The 12,855-nt window shown below is 44.4% G+C and overlaps 1 protein-coding gene across 1 annotated transcript in view; it reads right to left on the bottom strand.

Moving 5' to 3' along the window:
• Nucleotides 1–12,855, bottom strand: part of LOC306923545 (protein phosphatase 1H-like) — a 104,227-nt gene that overhangs the window by 32,128 nt on the left and 59,244 nt on the right. Inside the window, exons 2-4 of the mRNA XM_079501715.1 lie at nt 6,939–7,107; nt 3,433–3,549; nt 2,201–2,452 (exon numbers count right to left, since the gene is read on the bottom strand). Of these exons, the coding sequence (XP_079357841.1) occupies nt 2,201–2,452; nt 3,433–3,549; nt 6,939–7,107 (538 nt within the window). The remainder of the gene's footprint in view (nt 1–2,200; nt 2,453–3,432; nt 3,550–6,938; nt 7,108–12,855) is intronic.

The following is a 12,855-nucleotide window of genomic DNA, read 5'->3' as shown; positions in this document are numbered from 1 at the left end:
CTCAATACAAAGGCTGTTAACTGTGAGTGGACGACCCAATTAAGCATTACACTTGTTTCCAACAGGGTCCACCATGTTCAAATCATCAAAACATTTAGAGACGTACAAATAGACACTTCTATAGACAGAACAGGAATTCATCAAAAAAGAATTCATCAAAAAGGAGGTAAAAAGGGAAAAGAAATATATACAGTGAGGGGAAGAAAGGGGGGGGCGGGGGGGGGGATTCAGATTTTACGGGGGCCAGTTTCGAATTGCAGCCATCCGTAGGTGCCCTTTGAGAGCGGTTTTGAAGGAGTCAAGGGATTCGCATGTCTTAATGACAGTTGGTAGGGCGTTCCACATTTTGGTGGCATAGGAGCGAAAAGAATTTAGTCCCTTGTTTGTGCCGAATCTGGGTTGTACATGGTTCGTTGCACTCCCTCTGGTGTTGTGGGTGTGGACTTCGTTAACATTAAGGAAGTATCTAGACAGGTACATGGGTATCTTGGTGGTGTATCGAATCTTGTGGACCAGACCCATTGCAAGTTGCTGTACTCTGTCGTCGACCCTAAGCCATTCCAGCCTGTCGAAGTGGGCAGGGGTGAGGTGGGTTCGGGGGGCTAGATCAAGTAGGAGCCTGACCAGTTTGTTTTGGGAAGTCTGGAGCCTGGTTTTAAGGGCCTTTGAGGTGCTGTGGTACCAGGAGGTGCATGCATAGTCAAAGAAACCCTGTACAAGGGCTCCTGTTAAGGTCTTCAAGGTGTTTTTGTTGACCAGAAAAACACCTTGAAGACCTTAACAGGAGCCCTTGTACAGGGTTTCTTTGACTATGCATGCACCTCCTGGTGAAACACGGGGAAGGTTGTACTGTACCGTACAGTATATTAGATTAGTCGATGGGTGGCTCTTCCAAGACAGCATGCATGACAGTATGCATTTATACAGGCAGCACCTTTTCCTCAAAGCGCTTTACATTCACATGTCCGCACGCCGACGACGGCCGAGGAAACCACGCAAGGCACCGACCTGCTCACCGAGAGCAGTGGCTCAGGCGTAGAGTGGCGAGGTTCGATCCCAGCCGGGCTCCCCCAGAGTTAGTGTCAAAGTGTCCTGGAGCAAGACGCTGAACCCCTAATTTCTCCTGATGATGTGCATGTTGGTGCCTTGCATGGTTTCCTCCGCCATCGGTGTGTGAAAGAATGGGTGAATGCAATGCACAATCTCTGTAAAGCGCCTTGGATAAAAGCGCTATATAAATGCAACGTTAAGACACTTGGGCACTAACCCTAGGAGGGGCTGGAGATGGAACCGGCAGCATTCTGGTGCACAAAAAGAAATCTGAGCACATTCCCGGTTCGTATTTCCGAACGATCCCATATACATATTTGTGTGTGTGTGTTTACCACATCTTTAGGCTCTCTTACCATCAGTGTTGTTTTTGGCAGCACATTTTGATTTTAGTTTTAGTCATAGTCTTTTGAATAGTTTTCATTTAGTTTTAGTCACATTTTAGTCACCTGGAATGTTGAAACTAAATCTACAGTTGATTTAGTTGAGTAAAATGTATTTTGGTGGGCCTCGATGCCGTCGTAATGACTGATTTTACACTTGCTGAAAATAGCCGATCTACAAGCTCCCAGCGTTGTGAGCTTGTAGATCTGCTATTTTCAGCATACAACCAAGTGTAAAAATGACTTATACTGGATCTCTTGTCCACTAGTCCCTTCCTCACATTTTACTCTAGTTTTTATTTGTTGACGAAATTGTCAGTATTATTCAGTCTTAGTTTTCATTTAGTTTCCATTTAGTTTTCGTCAGTGAAAAAAAGGTAGTCGACGAAAAAAAAAAATAATGTCATAGTATTAGTCGACGAAAAAAAAATTGTCATAGTATTAGTCGACGAAAAAAAAATTGTCATAGTATTAGTCGACAAAAAAAATTGTCATAGTAGTCGACGAAAAAAATAATTGTCATAGTATTAGTCGACGAAAAAAAAATGGTCATAGTATTAGTCGACGGAAAAAAAAATTGTCATAGTATTAGTCGACGAAAAAAAAATGTCATAGTATTAGTCGACGAAAAAAAATGTGTCATAGTATTAGTCGACGAAAAAAAAAGTCATAGTATTAGTCGACGAAAAAAAAAATTGTCATAATATTAGTCGACGAAAAAAAAATTGTCATAGTATTAGTCGACGAAATCGACATCAACTGCTCACCATATCTTTGAAGGCGTTCTCTATGGCGCCCATCACCAGGCTCTCCTGCGACACCTTCTTCTCGGTGAAGAAGCGCATGGGCGGAGTGCTGGGCGGGACGGGGGCGCCCGCCGCCCCCCTCAGCGACGCCGCCCGGGTGAGGGTCCCGCGGTGGGAGGAGGAGCCGCTGGGGGTGTGGTGGTGGATCACAGGCTCCTCCCCCAGGCAGGTGGGCGGCACCAGGAACGGCACGCGTAGGATCTCCACCACCTCCTGGAAAAAAGAAAAAAAAAATATATATATATATATATATCACACCCGTGTGAAGTGAGGGGCGGTCTTGTTGTCCATGCAATCTTATTTTGAGGTACCATCACGGCCAAGCTACACCAGGCTTTTCTCGCGCGTTTACCCTAAACGTGTGGCCCGCGCGTGCGTTTTTTAAAATAGGACTGGACCTAAATGAAACGCACGCGCGGGGGTAAACGCGCGCGTTTTGTGTGCGAAAAGCCTGGTGTAGCGTGGCCGCCAACAGGAGAACACAGAGTTAAGGTGGTTGCACACCGGCCGCGTTTTTCGGAAAACCGATGGAGAAACGCCGCTCAAACCCATTCTGGGCGGGAACCCCTTTTGGTGTTAGCATTATGTTATGCTTTAGCTATTGAAAAATAGCAGATCTACAAGCTCATAGCACGCCACCGAGTGGCGCGCTATGAGCTTGTAGGTCTGCTATTTTTGAAAAATCGAAGAACGACTGACATAGAAACATAGCTTTTTCAGAAAACTGTCAGGATGCAGAAGACATTTTTAGAATCTGATCTCAGGTCAAAATGGGTTAAAAATCTGAATTTGCGCTCGGTGTGTGGGGACCTTTACAGTTCAAGTACACAGTGTATTTGGGAGGGCAACACTCTAGATATACAGACATAAGCCCAGCCCCTCACAGGAGGCAAAAGGACAATAAACAAAAGACAACAGGGGGTAATTATCTCACAAAACAAAGGGTCAAGAAAGGTTAAGAAACACCGCTGGCTTATAGGGCTCTTTAAGTTTAACCCAAAATTCCTTGACATTGTCATCATACATCATCTCATTCTGGCCAATCACAATTTTGCGTCCTCACTTTTCCGTCTTCACACTTTTGTCTTCAATGTTTGTGTTCACACAAACACGGAAAGCTGGGCATAGGAGGGGCTAGGGCCCCTCAAAAACATATATATATATATATATCACACCCGTGTGAGCTGACCTACCTGGAGGTGCAGGACGATGTGGTGCTGCAGGAGACGCGAGGCCACCACCGCAGCTCCGGAGCCCGCGTGGCCGTCGAACAGACCCCAGTACTGGAAGGTCAGACCCTCACAGCTATCCTGCATCCACACACACACACGCACACACACACACACACACACACACACACACACACACACACACACACACACACACACACACACACACACACACACACACACACACACACACACACACACACACACACACACACACACACACACACACACACACACACACACACACACACGCACGCGCACACACACGCACAAAATAAAAAGAACGGTGAGAGATGAGCGTGCGTCATAATCATTCATATTCCATACACATGCCATCTTCACCTGAAGTTGTTAAAAAACATGTCTTGCCTGGTTTTCTGAAAAATGTATGTCATAATAATTAGGGCTGGGTGCAACAACCGCAATACCGCTTGTGTAAGCCGGGCATTATTGTGGTTTTATTTTTTTTAAATCCCACGATTTTGTAACCTATATTTTCACCTGGTGCCAATTGCCTATAAGCTGTAATCGTGGGCATTACTCTCACTCTGCCAATCTGGGCAGAGCCCCGAACTAAGCTCATGCTTCCATCTCGCTTAACCCATTTTGGGGCGGGAACCCCTTTTGGTGTTAGCTATTGAAAAATAGCAGATCTACAAGCTCATAGCGCGCCACCGAGTAGCGCGCTACGAGCTTGTAGGTCTGCTATTTTTTTGTTAAATCGAAGAACGACTGACATAGAAACATAGCTTTTTCAGAAAACTGTCAGGATGTAGAAGACATTTTTTAGAATCTGATCTCAGGTCAAAATGGGTTAATGCAAGTCAGCATCTGCTAAATGCCAAAATTGTAATCAATGCATGAGGAGTGAGCAGGCTGCTTACTGCGCCACCGTGCCCCTTATTATAATGATCATATACAGCATATAAAGAACGGAAATACATCGCTTGAATGCACCTGGGACGTATCCTCAGTGATGTATCCCGAGGTCATCGGGGTTTCGGGTCTCTCGAACATCATACCCCCTCACTCGGGTGACCCAGCCGGGGTGATCAAGTCCCGACTTACGTCCCAGTATAGCTACCCTCGATCAGACCCACTAAGGGAAAGACCAGGGCCGCACAATCCGTTGGATCCACTCCGGAACTATTCTGCAAAAACGCAGGTCTCATTGAAAATGAACTATATTGGCGCGTTTTATCGCTCCCCGTTTGCAAGGCCCTTAACACCACAGAACGTAATGTTCTGCATCATGTCTGCTCATAGTCTCTGTGCCTTTTTGCATAGTAGTGTGTGTGTGTGTGTGTGTGTGTGTGTGTACGTGTGAATGTGCGTGTGCATGTACTGTACTCTATCCTTATTTTGAGGGCACTTGAAGGATGATGATGATGAAGGTGTGTGTGTGTGTGTGTGTGCGTGTGTGTGTGTGTGTGTGTGTCTCTAGCATGTCTAGCATGGCTGGTGAAGTGTGCAGTGAGAAGGACATGTATTTGTGCTGATGGGACAGAATGAGACAGGCTCACTCACACTGCAGCCCGGCCCCTCTGGGACATTCAAGGAGTTGTTTTTTTGTTTTCCTTCGTTTTATCGCAAACGAATGTCCTACTTGCTGTCGCAAAACAAAAAGTAGCGAAAATAGCCTGACGACGTGTCAACAGGTTTCGAGTCCCGACGGCCATTGCTGCGAGTCATTCCAAGTTTGTCTCTCTCTCCACTGTGTCACTATCAATAGAGGGTATGCGCATGCTTAAAGTGAATGGCACATCGAGTGGCAAAGCAACAGGCAAAGTGAGTTTAACATGGTTTAATGTTGTTTAATGCAATCAGATATGACTTTTCTGTGTGGATGTATGGGCTGTCAAGGCCAGAAAGTAGTTTTTTGCCACTCAGTAGGCATTCCTGCATAACTTCCTGGTTTGATGATGATGTCACACGCATACTCTCTATAAAAGGCAGAAGATGACTTCCGGTTCAACTAGGCTCAAAGAGCGTGTGTTAACCCATTTTGACCTGAGATCAGATTCTATAAATGTCTTCTACATCCTGACAGTTTTCTGAAAAAGCTATGTTTCTATGTCAGTCGTTCTTCGATTTTTCGAAAAATAGCAGACCTACAAGCTTGTAGCGCGCCACTCGGTGGCGCGCTATGAGCTTGTAGATCTGCTATTTTTCAATAGCTAAAGCACAACATAATGCTAAACACCAAAATGGGTTAAAGGAGAATTCCATGCTAGAAGGCTTTCTTACCTTTAGTTGTAGTTGTTACGTCCCCACCAAAGAGGTCCAAGTGTTATTTTGTACAAAAGCGCATTATTGGCTATTTCCCATCATAATGTAAATGGTATCCTGAGCGGCACACTTTACTACTTATTTCGATGGAACTAAGCAAATTAGCATTATAACCCAACCACCATTGAGGGCTTATATTAGGGGAAATAGCCAATAATGCACTTTTGCACAAAATAACACCTGGACCTCTTTGTTGGGGATGTAACAACTACAAATAAAGGTAAGAAAGCCTTCTAGCATGGAATTCTCCTTTAAGATTTCTAGTTGAAGCGGAAGTAACTGTGTGGTGCACGGAGCTTGGGTCCAAAGCGTCATCTCAAGACGTAAACATTGGTTTTGTATACTCGCGAGGTCGCATTCAAGTTTTATTAACCCATTTACGTAGACCCGAGGACGATTCTACAAAACGTCTTCTAAATCCTGACAGTTTTCTGAAAAATCGATGTTTCCATGTCAGTCGTTCTCAAACAATTTCAATGTCAAGGACTCCCAAAAATATCTGTAATTGGCTGCCGACCCCAATCTGAAAATATGTTGTTTCAGGGAAACCCCCAGAAGCAAAGATTTGAGTTAAAAACGTTTGCTCTGAAAGAATATAGGCGACGCGTTTTGATGATCACTTTGGAATATTTTTTTAACACTACGACAAGCGATTACACCGCTTTAAAGTGGATTTCCCTGACGAGCAATTATCAAGTCGACGCAGTGGCTCTCCAAAGGTTAGTCAAAACACGGCAGGGAGATCTAGAACACCAACGTTTAATCACGGCATTAACCCATTTTGGGCGGGAACCCCTTTTGGTGTTCTAAGCATTATGTTATACTTTAGCTATTGAAAAATAGCAGATCTACAAGCTCATAGCGCGGCACCGAGTGCCGCGCTACGAGCTTGTAGGTCTGCTATTTTTGAAAAATTGCGAAAATGTCGTGCGAATCTTTGAATATATATTCTTTCAGAGCGAACGTTTTTAACTCAAATCTTTGCTTCTGGCGGTCCCTGGAACTACATATTTTCAGATGGAGGTCGGCGGCCAATTACATATATTTCTGGGGGTCCTCGAGAACGACTGACATAGAAACATGAGTTTTTTTCAGAAAACTGACATTTGTAGAATCGTCCTCGGGTCTAAATGAGTTAAAGCTGTTATGTTAATGTTCATGAACGTAGAAGCCAGACTCACCAGGCCGTCCCTGAGGCCCAGACCCTCACCGTTGGGCAGCGAGGACCTCCTGCGGCACCCTGCGGGGGTCCGGCTGGGCGTGGACCCTCCCCCTGGCCTCCTGTGGACCATCAGGACTTCACAGCACGCCTGGTCCTCGTTTAAAGTGCTCTTCCCCGCGTTGATCACCCTGAGAGGACAAACGGACACACAAGAAGATCTTAGACTATAGGGGTCTTCAACTAGTGTAGATTTGTCTTTCTTTCTTTCTTTTTTAAATATATTTCTCTACACACCATCCACCAACCTAGTCCCCATATATGGGGGACATGGGGAGAGCAACGGACTTGAACTCATGCTTCCTTCATGCCTGAGTGTCCAAGTTGCTCCTTTACACCTGACAGGGGGGAGTTTCCCTGGTTGGACGTAGCGCGTGGAAGGAAAACGTTATTTCAACCAGTTCCTTTCCCCTCCATCAGGCGCCCCGGCTGGCCAAGGGGGAGGCAGTTTAGAGACCAGGATTACTGCATGTTTTTTGTGAGGGTACCTACCCTAGGGGACACGGGGAGAACATGCAAACTCCACACAGAAAGGCCCTTTCGCCTACCCCGCCTCGGGTATTGGGCACCGATGACGCGGAGGAGGAGACACGCCGCCAGCGCCCACAGCGTCCCGAGCGGGAATCGAACCCAGGACCTTCTAGCTGTGAGGCGACAGCACTACCAACTGTGGCACCGTGCCCCTCTTCCTTTCTTTCTAACCCTGTATACTCAAAGCTTATGGTGTCTCTCTCAACCTTCTCCACAGGTACACAAGCCACAGTGATGACCCCCAGACCCCCAAACTCAGCTTCTTCTCGACCCTGCGTCCATTCCCCAGTGACATGCTGGACCCTAGAGCCTGCCCTAAAACCCTGCCCACTGCACTACACCATGAATGCTGTGTGCACTGCAGTACTAATCATCCAAAGCTGAGCAGCCAGGAGAATTGAGGCTGGTCGGTGCCATCGATGCTGGGAGGAAAGTCAAGTAGAAGACGGTAAGAACTTAGTTTTTTCTTGCTTCTTTGCTGCTGCCTGCTTGTGTTGTTTGCTGTGTGTGTGTGTTAGGGCATTAAGCAACTAGTCGACCTTGTTGGTACTAGTTTTTTTTTTTTTTTTTTTTTTAATTTTCCCGATTTTGTAGGCCTCAAGATCAGGTAGATCAGGGGTTCTCAACCTTTTTGGCCGGGGACCCCCGGAAATGCTTTGGCAATGTCTCGGGACCCCCGCCCGCCCCCTCCCGACCCCCAATATAAATTGACTGCTACAATAACCTTAACCCATTTTGGGCGGGAACCCCTTTTGGTGTTTTAAGCATTATGTTATAATTTAGCTATTGAAAAATAGCAGATCTACAAGCTCATAGCGCGCCACCGAGTGGCGCGCTACGAGCTTGTAGGTATGCTATTTTTGAAAAAAAGTGAAAATAAAATTTAAAAATAAATCTTTTTTTTTTTTTTTAATAATTTGGGGACCCCCTAAAATAATTTGGCGACCCCCCGAGGGGTCGCGACTCACGGGTTGAGAACCCCTGAGGTAGATTATAGTTTTAGTCACCAATGTACACAGTTTTTAAATGTACAAAAATGTATTTCCCAAAAAAAACACATAATAGGTAGTTAAACAACTAGGCAACTAGTAAAAATGACTAGAAGTGAAACTGTCTATACTAGTGTGATTCAAGCTGGTGTACTATTACTGTCATTGTGGGACCCAATGAGGTGGAAATGAAACATTTTCTGTTTCTGGCTCTGGGATTGAATACTGATGTCTGATCTTGACAGTTTGTATGTTGTGTAGTGTCTGCTGTTGAAGTGCGAGTTGTAAGAGGGAACAGCTGTGTGTATATGTGGCTTCAATAATCCTATGAGTGAATTCGCTATTTCTTTTTGGTTCAAGCCTAGAGGTTTTGGGGCTTTTACATAAACAACCTTCAATTCCCTCTCTCTCTCTCTGGTCTAAATCAACCCATTTCAACCAACTATAATGGTATAAACTTGGGTGTCAACAAAAACTAGATTTCTTCCAGTCCTCCAGCTCATGAATGTAGCCTGTGATAGTGTGATTAGTGAGTAAAAAGCATGAAAAAACTAAATAAAAACAAAAAAATCTGACCCGTCTGAACTGTGTGTATGTGTGTGTGTGTGTGTGTCTAGCATGTTTTTATGCATAGTAGTGTGTGTGTGTGTACGTGCGAATGTGCATGTACTGTACTCTATCCTTATTTTGAGGGCACTTGAATGATGAGGAAGGTGTGTGTGTGTGCGTGTGCGTGCGGCGCTGCTCAACAGTGCCATCCAGTGGTATAAGCGAGGTGTTTCATGTGTCCGTGCTCGGACGCGTACACATGCATAGGGACACACATAGCAGTGCGTATAGGAGACAGTGGCTAGCACCACTCAAAAACAAAACCTAATCTTAACCCCTGGAATGGTGCATGATGATCACCCCCACCATTATTGATTGTGTCAGGTGGGTCAATGATGGACCCACCCGACACAATAGTGGTGGTCCCCAGGTTGCTCTTAGACAGGATGGTGGTCCCTGGGTCAAAATCAGTTGAAAACCCCTGACTTAGGCAAAAAGTGTTTTTTTTTTCTTCTGAAAACCTCAAAAACATGACTTGGGCAATTATCACATTTAGACCACCTGACATCGAAATTTAAAAAAAAAAGTCTTCTAATCATGACAGTTTTCTGAAATACCTATGTTTCTATATCAGTGATGCTCAATATTTCATGTCAAGGATCCCCAGAATTATCTGTATTTGGCCGTGGACTCCCATCTGAAAATATGTTGTTCCATGGGACCCCCCCCCCCAGAAGCAACGATTTGAGTAAAAACGTTTCGCTCTGAAAGAATGTATATTCAAAGATTTGCGCCACATTTTCACGATTTTTCAAAAATAGCAGATCTACAAGCTCGTAGCACGGCACAGAGTGCCGCGCTACGAGCTTGTAGATCTGCTATTTTTCAATAGCTAAAGTAGAACAGAATGCTTAAAACACAAATGGCTTCCCGCCCAGAATGGGTTATAATGAATTGCATTTTTATAGCGTTTTTCTATGCACTACGTGCCTACTCAAAGCGCTTTTACAATGGTTCATTCATTGGGAGGTGAAGCGGCGAACAGTCGACGCCAGCGTCCTCACTTCCCACATTCACACACCAATGGTGGCAAGCGCACACCGACCGACTCATTGGAGGCAATGTAGGGTTCAGTGTCTTGCCCAAGGACACTTCGACATGTAGACAGGAGGAGCCTGGATTCGAACAGCCGACCCATGGATCATTGGACGACCTGCTCTACCTCCTGAGCCACAGCCGCCCCATGCTATGAGGCTAATGTGATGTACGTACGTACGTACAGTATGAGCATACATGCACGCATTTACCAACAACACCCTCCGTTTTGAGCCCTTCGCCCCACCTCTCTCCCTCTCTGAATCGTGGACACTGTACTGTACATAATTACCACATAGTTTGCGTAGTCTCACCATTAGGTAATGTTCACATGCGGTCGTGTAAAAGAGCCAGGCAGGCAGTCACTGATCTGGCTTGGCCCTTGGCTGGCCTTCTGGATTTACAAACATTTTAGTTTAGTGCATAAAAAGGGAAATAGTTGCTACCTCTGATCTCCATATTTTACTTTTTGTACAGCGTGCTGTTCTTTGACTATATAGAAGTGTCTATTTGTATAAGTCTCTAAATGTTTTGATGAATTGAACAAGGTGGACCTTCTTGTAAACAAGTGTAATGTCTTATTGGGTCGTCCACTCACAGTTAACAGTCTTTGTATTGAGTTGTGCTTGAAATGTACTGTAATTCTGCAAACTGTTAATACATATTGCAATCAATCAATCAATCAATCAATCAATCAATCAATCGTCATAAAAAATAGCAGATTTTCACCACTTTTTGAGCTTGTAGATCTGCTTTTTTTAATATATATATCCTGAAAAGTAACAGTTTTGGACATACAGAGTTTCCACCCGACAGAGACTAAATCATATTTGAACCCATCCTTTTTGTATTGAGGCAAACGTTCCAACATTCAAGTCAAATTTTCACAAAGTATGCAATCCACTGCACAACACATGGAGTCATGGGCTCAGAAATATACAGTAGCATGATCTCTTGAATGGCAGAATTTAGTAATAGAAAGAATATAACTTTAAAATAACGTATAATTGATTCTTTTGAAGCCTGTATGCCCAAAACAGGGAAAGCGGTTAAAAAACTGAACACATAATAATGTTGTATAATAATGGCAAAAATTACCAACGCCGACCGAAATTTTAATAATGTTCGATATACCGGTACATCAAATAAATACACATGGTAGAATAATAAATGCACAGATAGAGAGAGACATGACATATGCTAGAGAGAGACAGATGAGAGATTCAACAGATCAGATCAGGTGTGGGCAACTTTGAACATGGAGAAGGGCCACTATAGTTCCACACTCACTCCAGAGGGCCACATTGCATATACTGTTGTATCAAAAATGGCAGATCTACAAGCTCAAAATGCGTCAGTGTGATGCGTTTTGATGTGTTTTACGTCCCCTAGCAATGAGTCGGCTGGCGACCGGAAGTGCAGCGGCGGCCCAAACTGAACGCGGAAGGGTTGGATGCATATAGACTCAGAGCATTGGAAGCAGGCTCTGCGACGCGTTGTGAGCTTGTAGATCTGCTATTGTCAGCATGCAACCAAGCATAAAATGACTTGTCTTTTTAGTTCTACTGGATCTGTTCTCCACTAGTCGCTCCCTAACATTTTAGTCTAGTTTTTATGTTGACAAAATTTGCTGCCAAAAAACAACAGTGACTAACTGACAGGTGGGGATGAGGCCATGCAGCGAAGCAGGAACCTGTTGTCACAGTGACAGGAAGAACAGGAACAGGGTTCTTCCTGAAGAAGAGAACGTCCTGACGTTTCACACAGTAGGATTTCCCCAAATTGGCCCCTTGGACAATTTCCCTGTTCCCCATTCTACAGCATTACGCCAATAATAGCAGATACATGCCCTGTTTGTAGAAGAAACCACAGAAGACTTCTTTTAAATAGACTGAATTGCTCTTCCCTGACTGTCAGATTATAAATTGGCTAAAGGAAAACAACAAAGTATTTGATCTCTTCTCTCTACTGAGCTGTGTGAGTCTCTCCTGTTGTCAGCTGTGTGACCTGAGACCTGTACTCCCTCCCAGCATGCAGGCCTTATCTGCATGCTGACAGCAGACTAAAGCCATGTTTCTCAGCTCACAACGTTTTAGGAAAACAAGTTTGTCAATGATAAGAAATGTAATAATAATAGAGATGTTAAAAGTTATTTGTTAATCGATTAATCGTCGTTAAGAAATTCTTCCATTAAACGTAACTGTTGAAAATTCTGCGGTTCTATCAGTGGGCGGTTTTCTGTTTTCTGTGAAAAGGTAAATGGTGCATTTATATAGCACCTTCATCCAATGCGCTTTACATAGATTGTGCATTACATTCACCCATTCACACACACATTCATACACCGATGGAAACCATGCAAGGCACCAACCAGCACATCAGGAGCAATAGGAGATGCAAGGCTGACGTCACGGTAGGCTGTCACGCCTACTGGCGCCATTGTGATTGTGATGGCCTACAAGCCCTACTACATATTAGATCTGCATCAAGTGTATAAAGTTGGTGTTTGAGTGTTTAGTGCACGGTGCTAGAGCTCTTTCAGTTCGCCAAAATGGGATTTATTAAGCCTACTTGAGTAGCCTACTGTTGTGTGAAATACAACAAGTAGGCTTCTCACCATAAACAAGGTCAGAATAAAGGGGATAAAATAAATAATGGACTAACGTTTCACCGGTGCATTCATCTCACTGCCGCCTGAGTGTGACTCTCTCTCCC

The sequence above is a fragment of the Electrona antarctica genome, assembly GCF_951216825.1.
Source record: "Electrona antarctica genome assembly, chromosome: 5".
Taxonomy (NCBI): Eukaryota; Metazoa; Chordata; class Actinopteri; order Myctophiformes; family Myctophidae; genus Electrona; species Electrona antarctica.
Note: the sequence above shows the minus strand (reverse complement) of the source record. Positions and strands in the feature narration are given on the sequence as shown.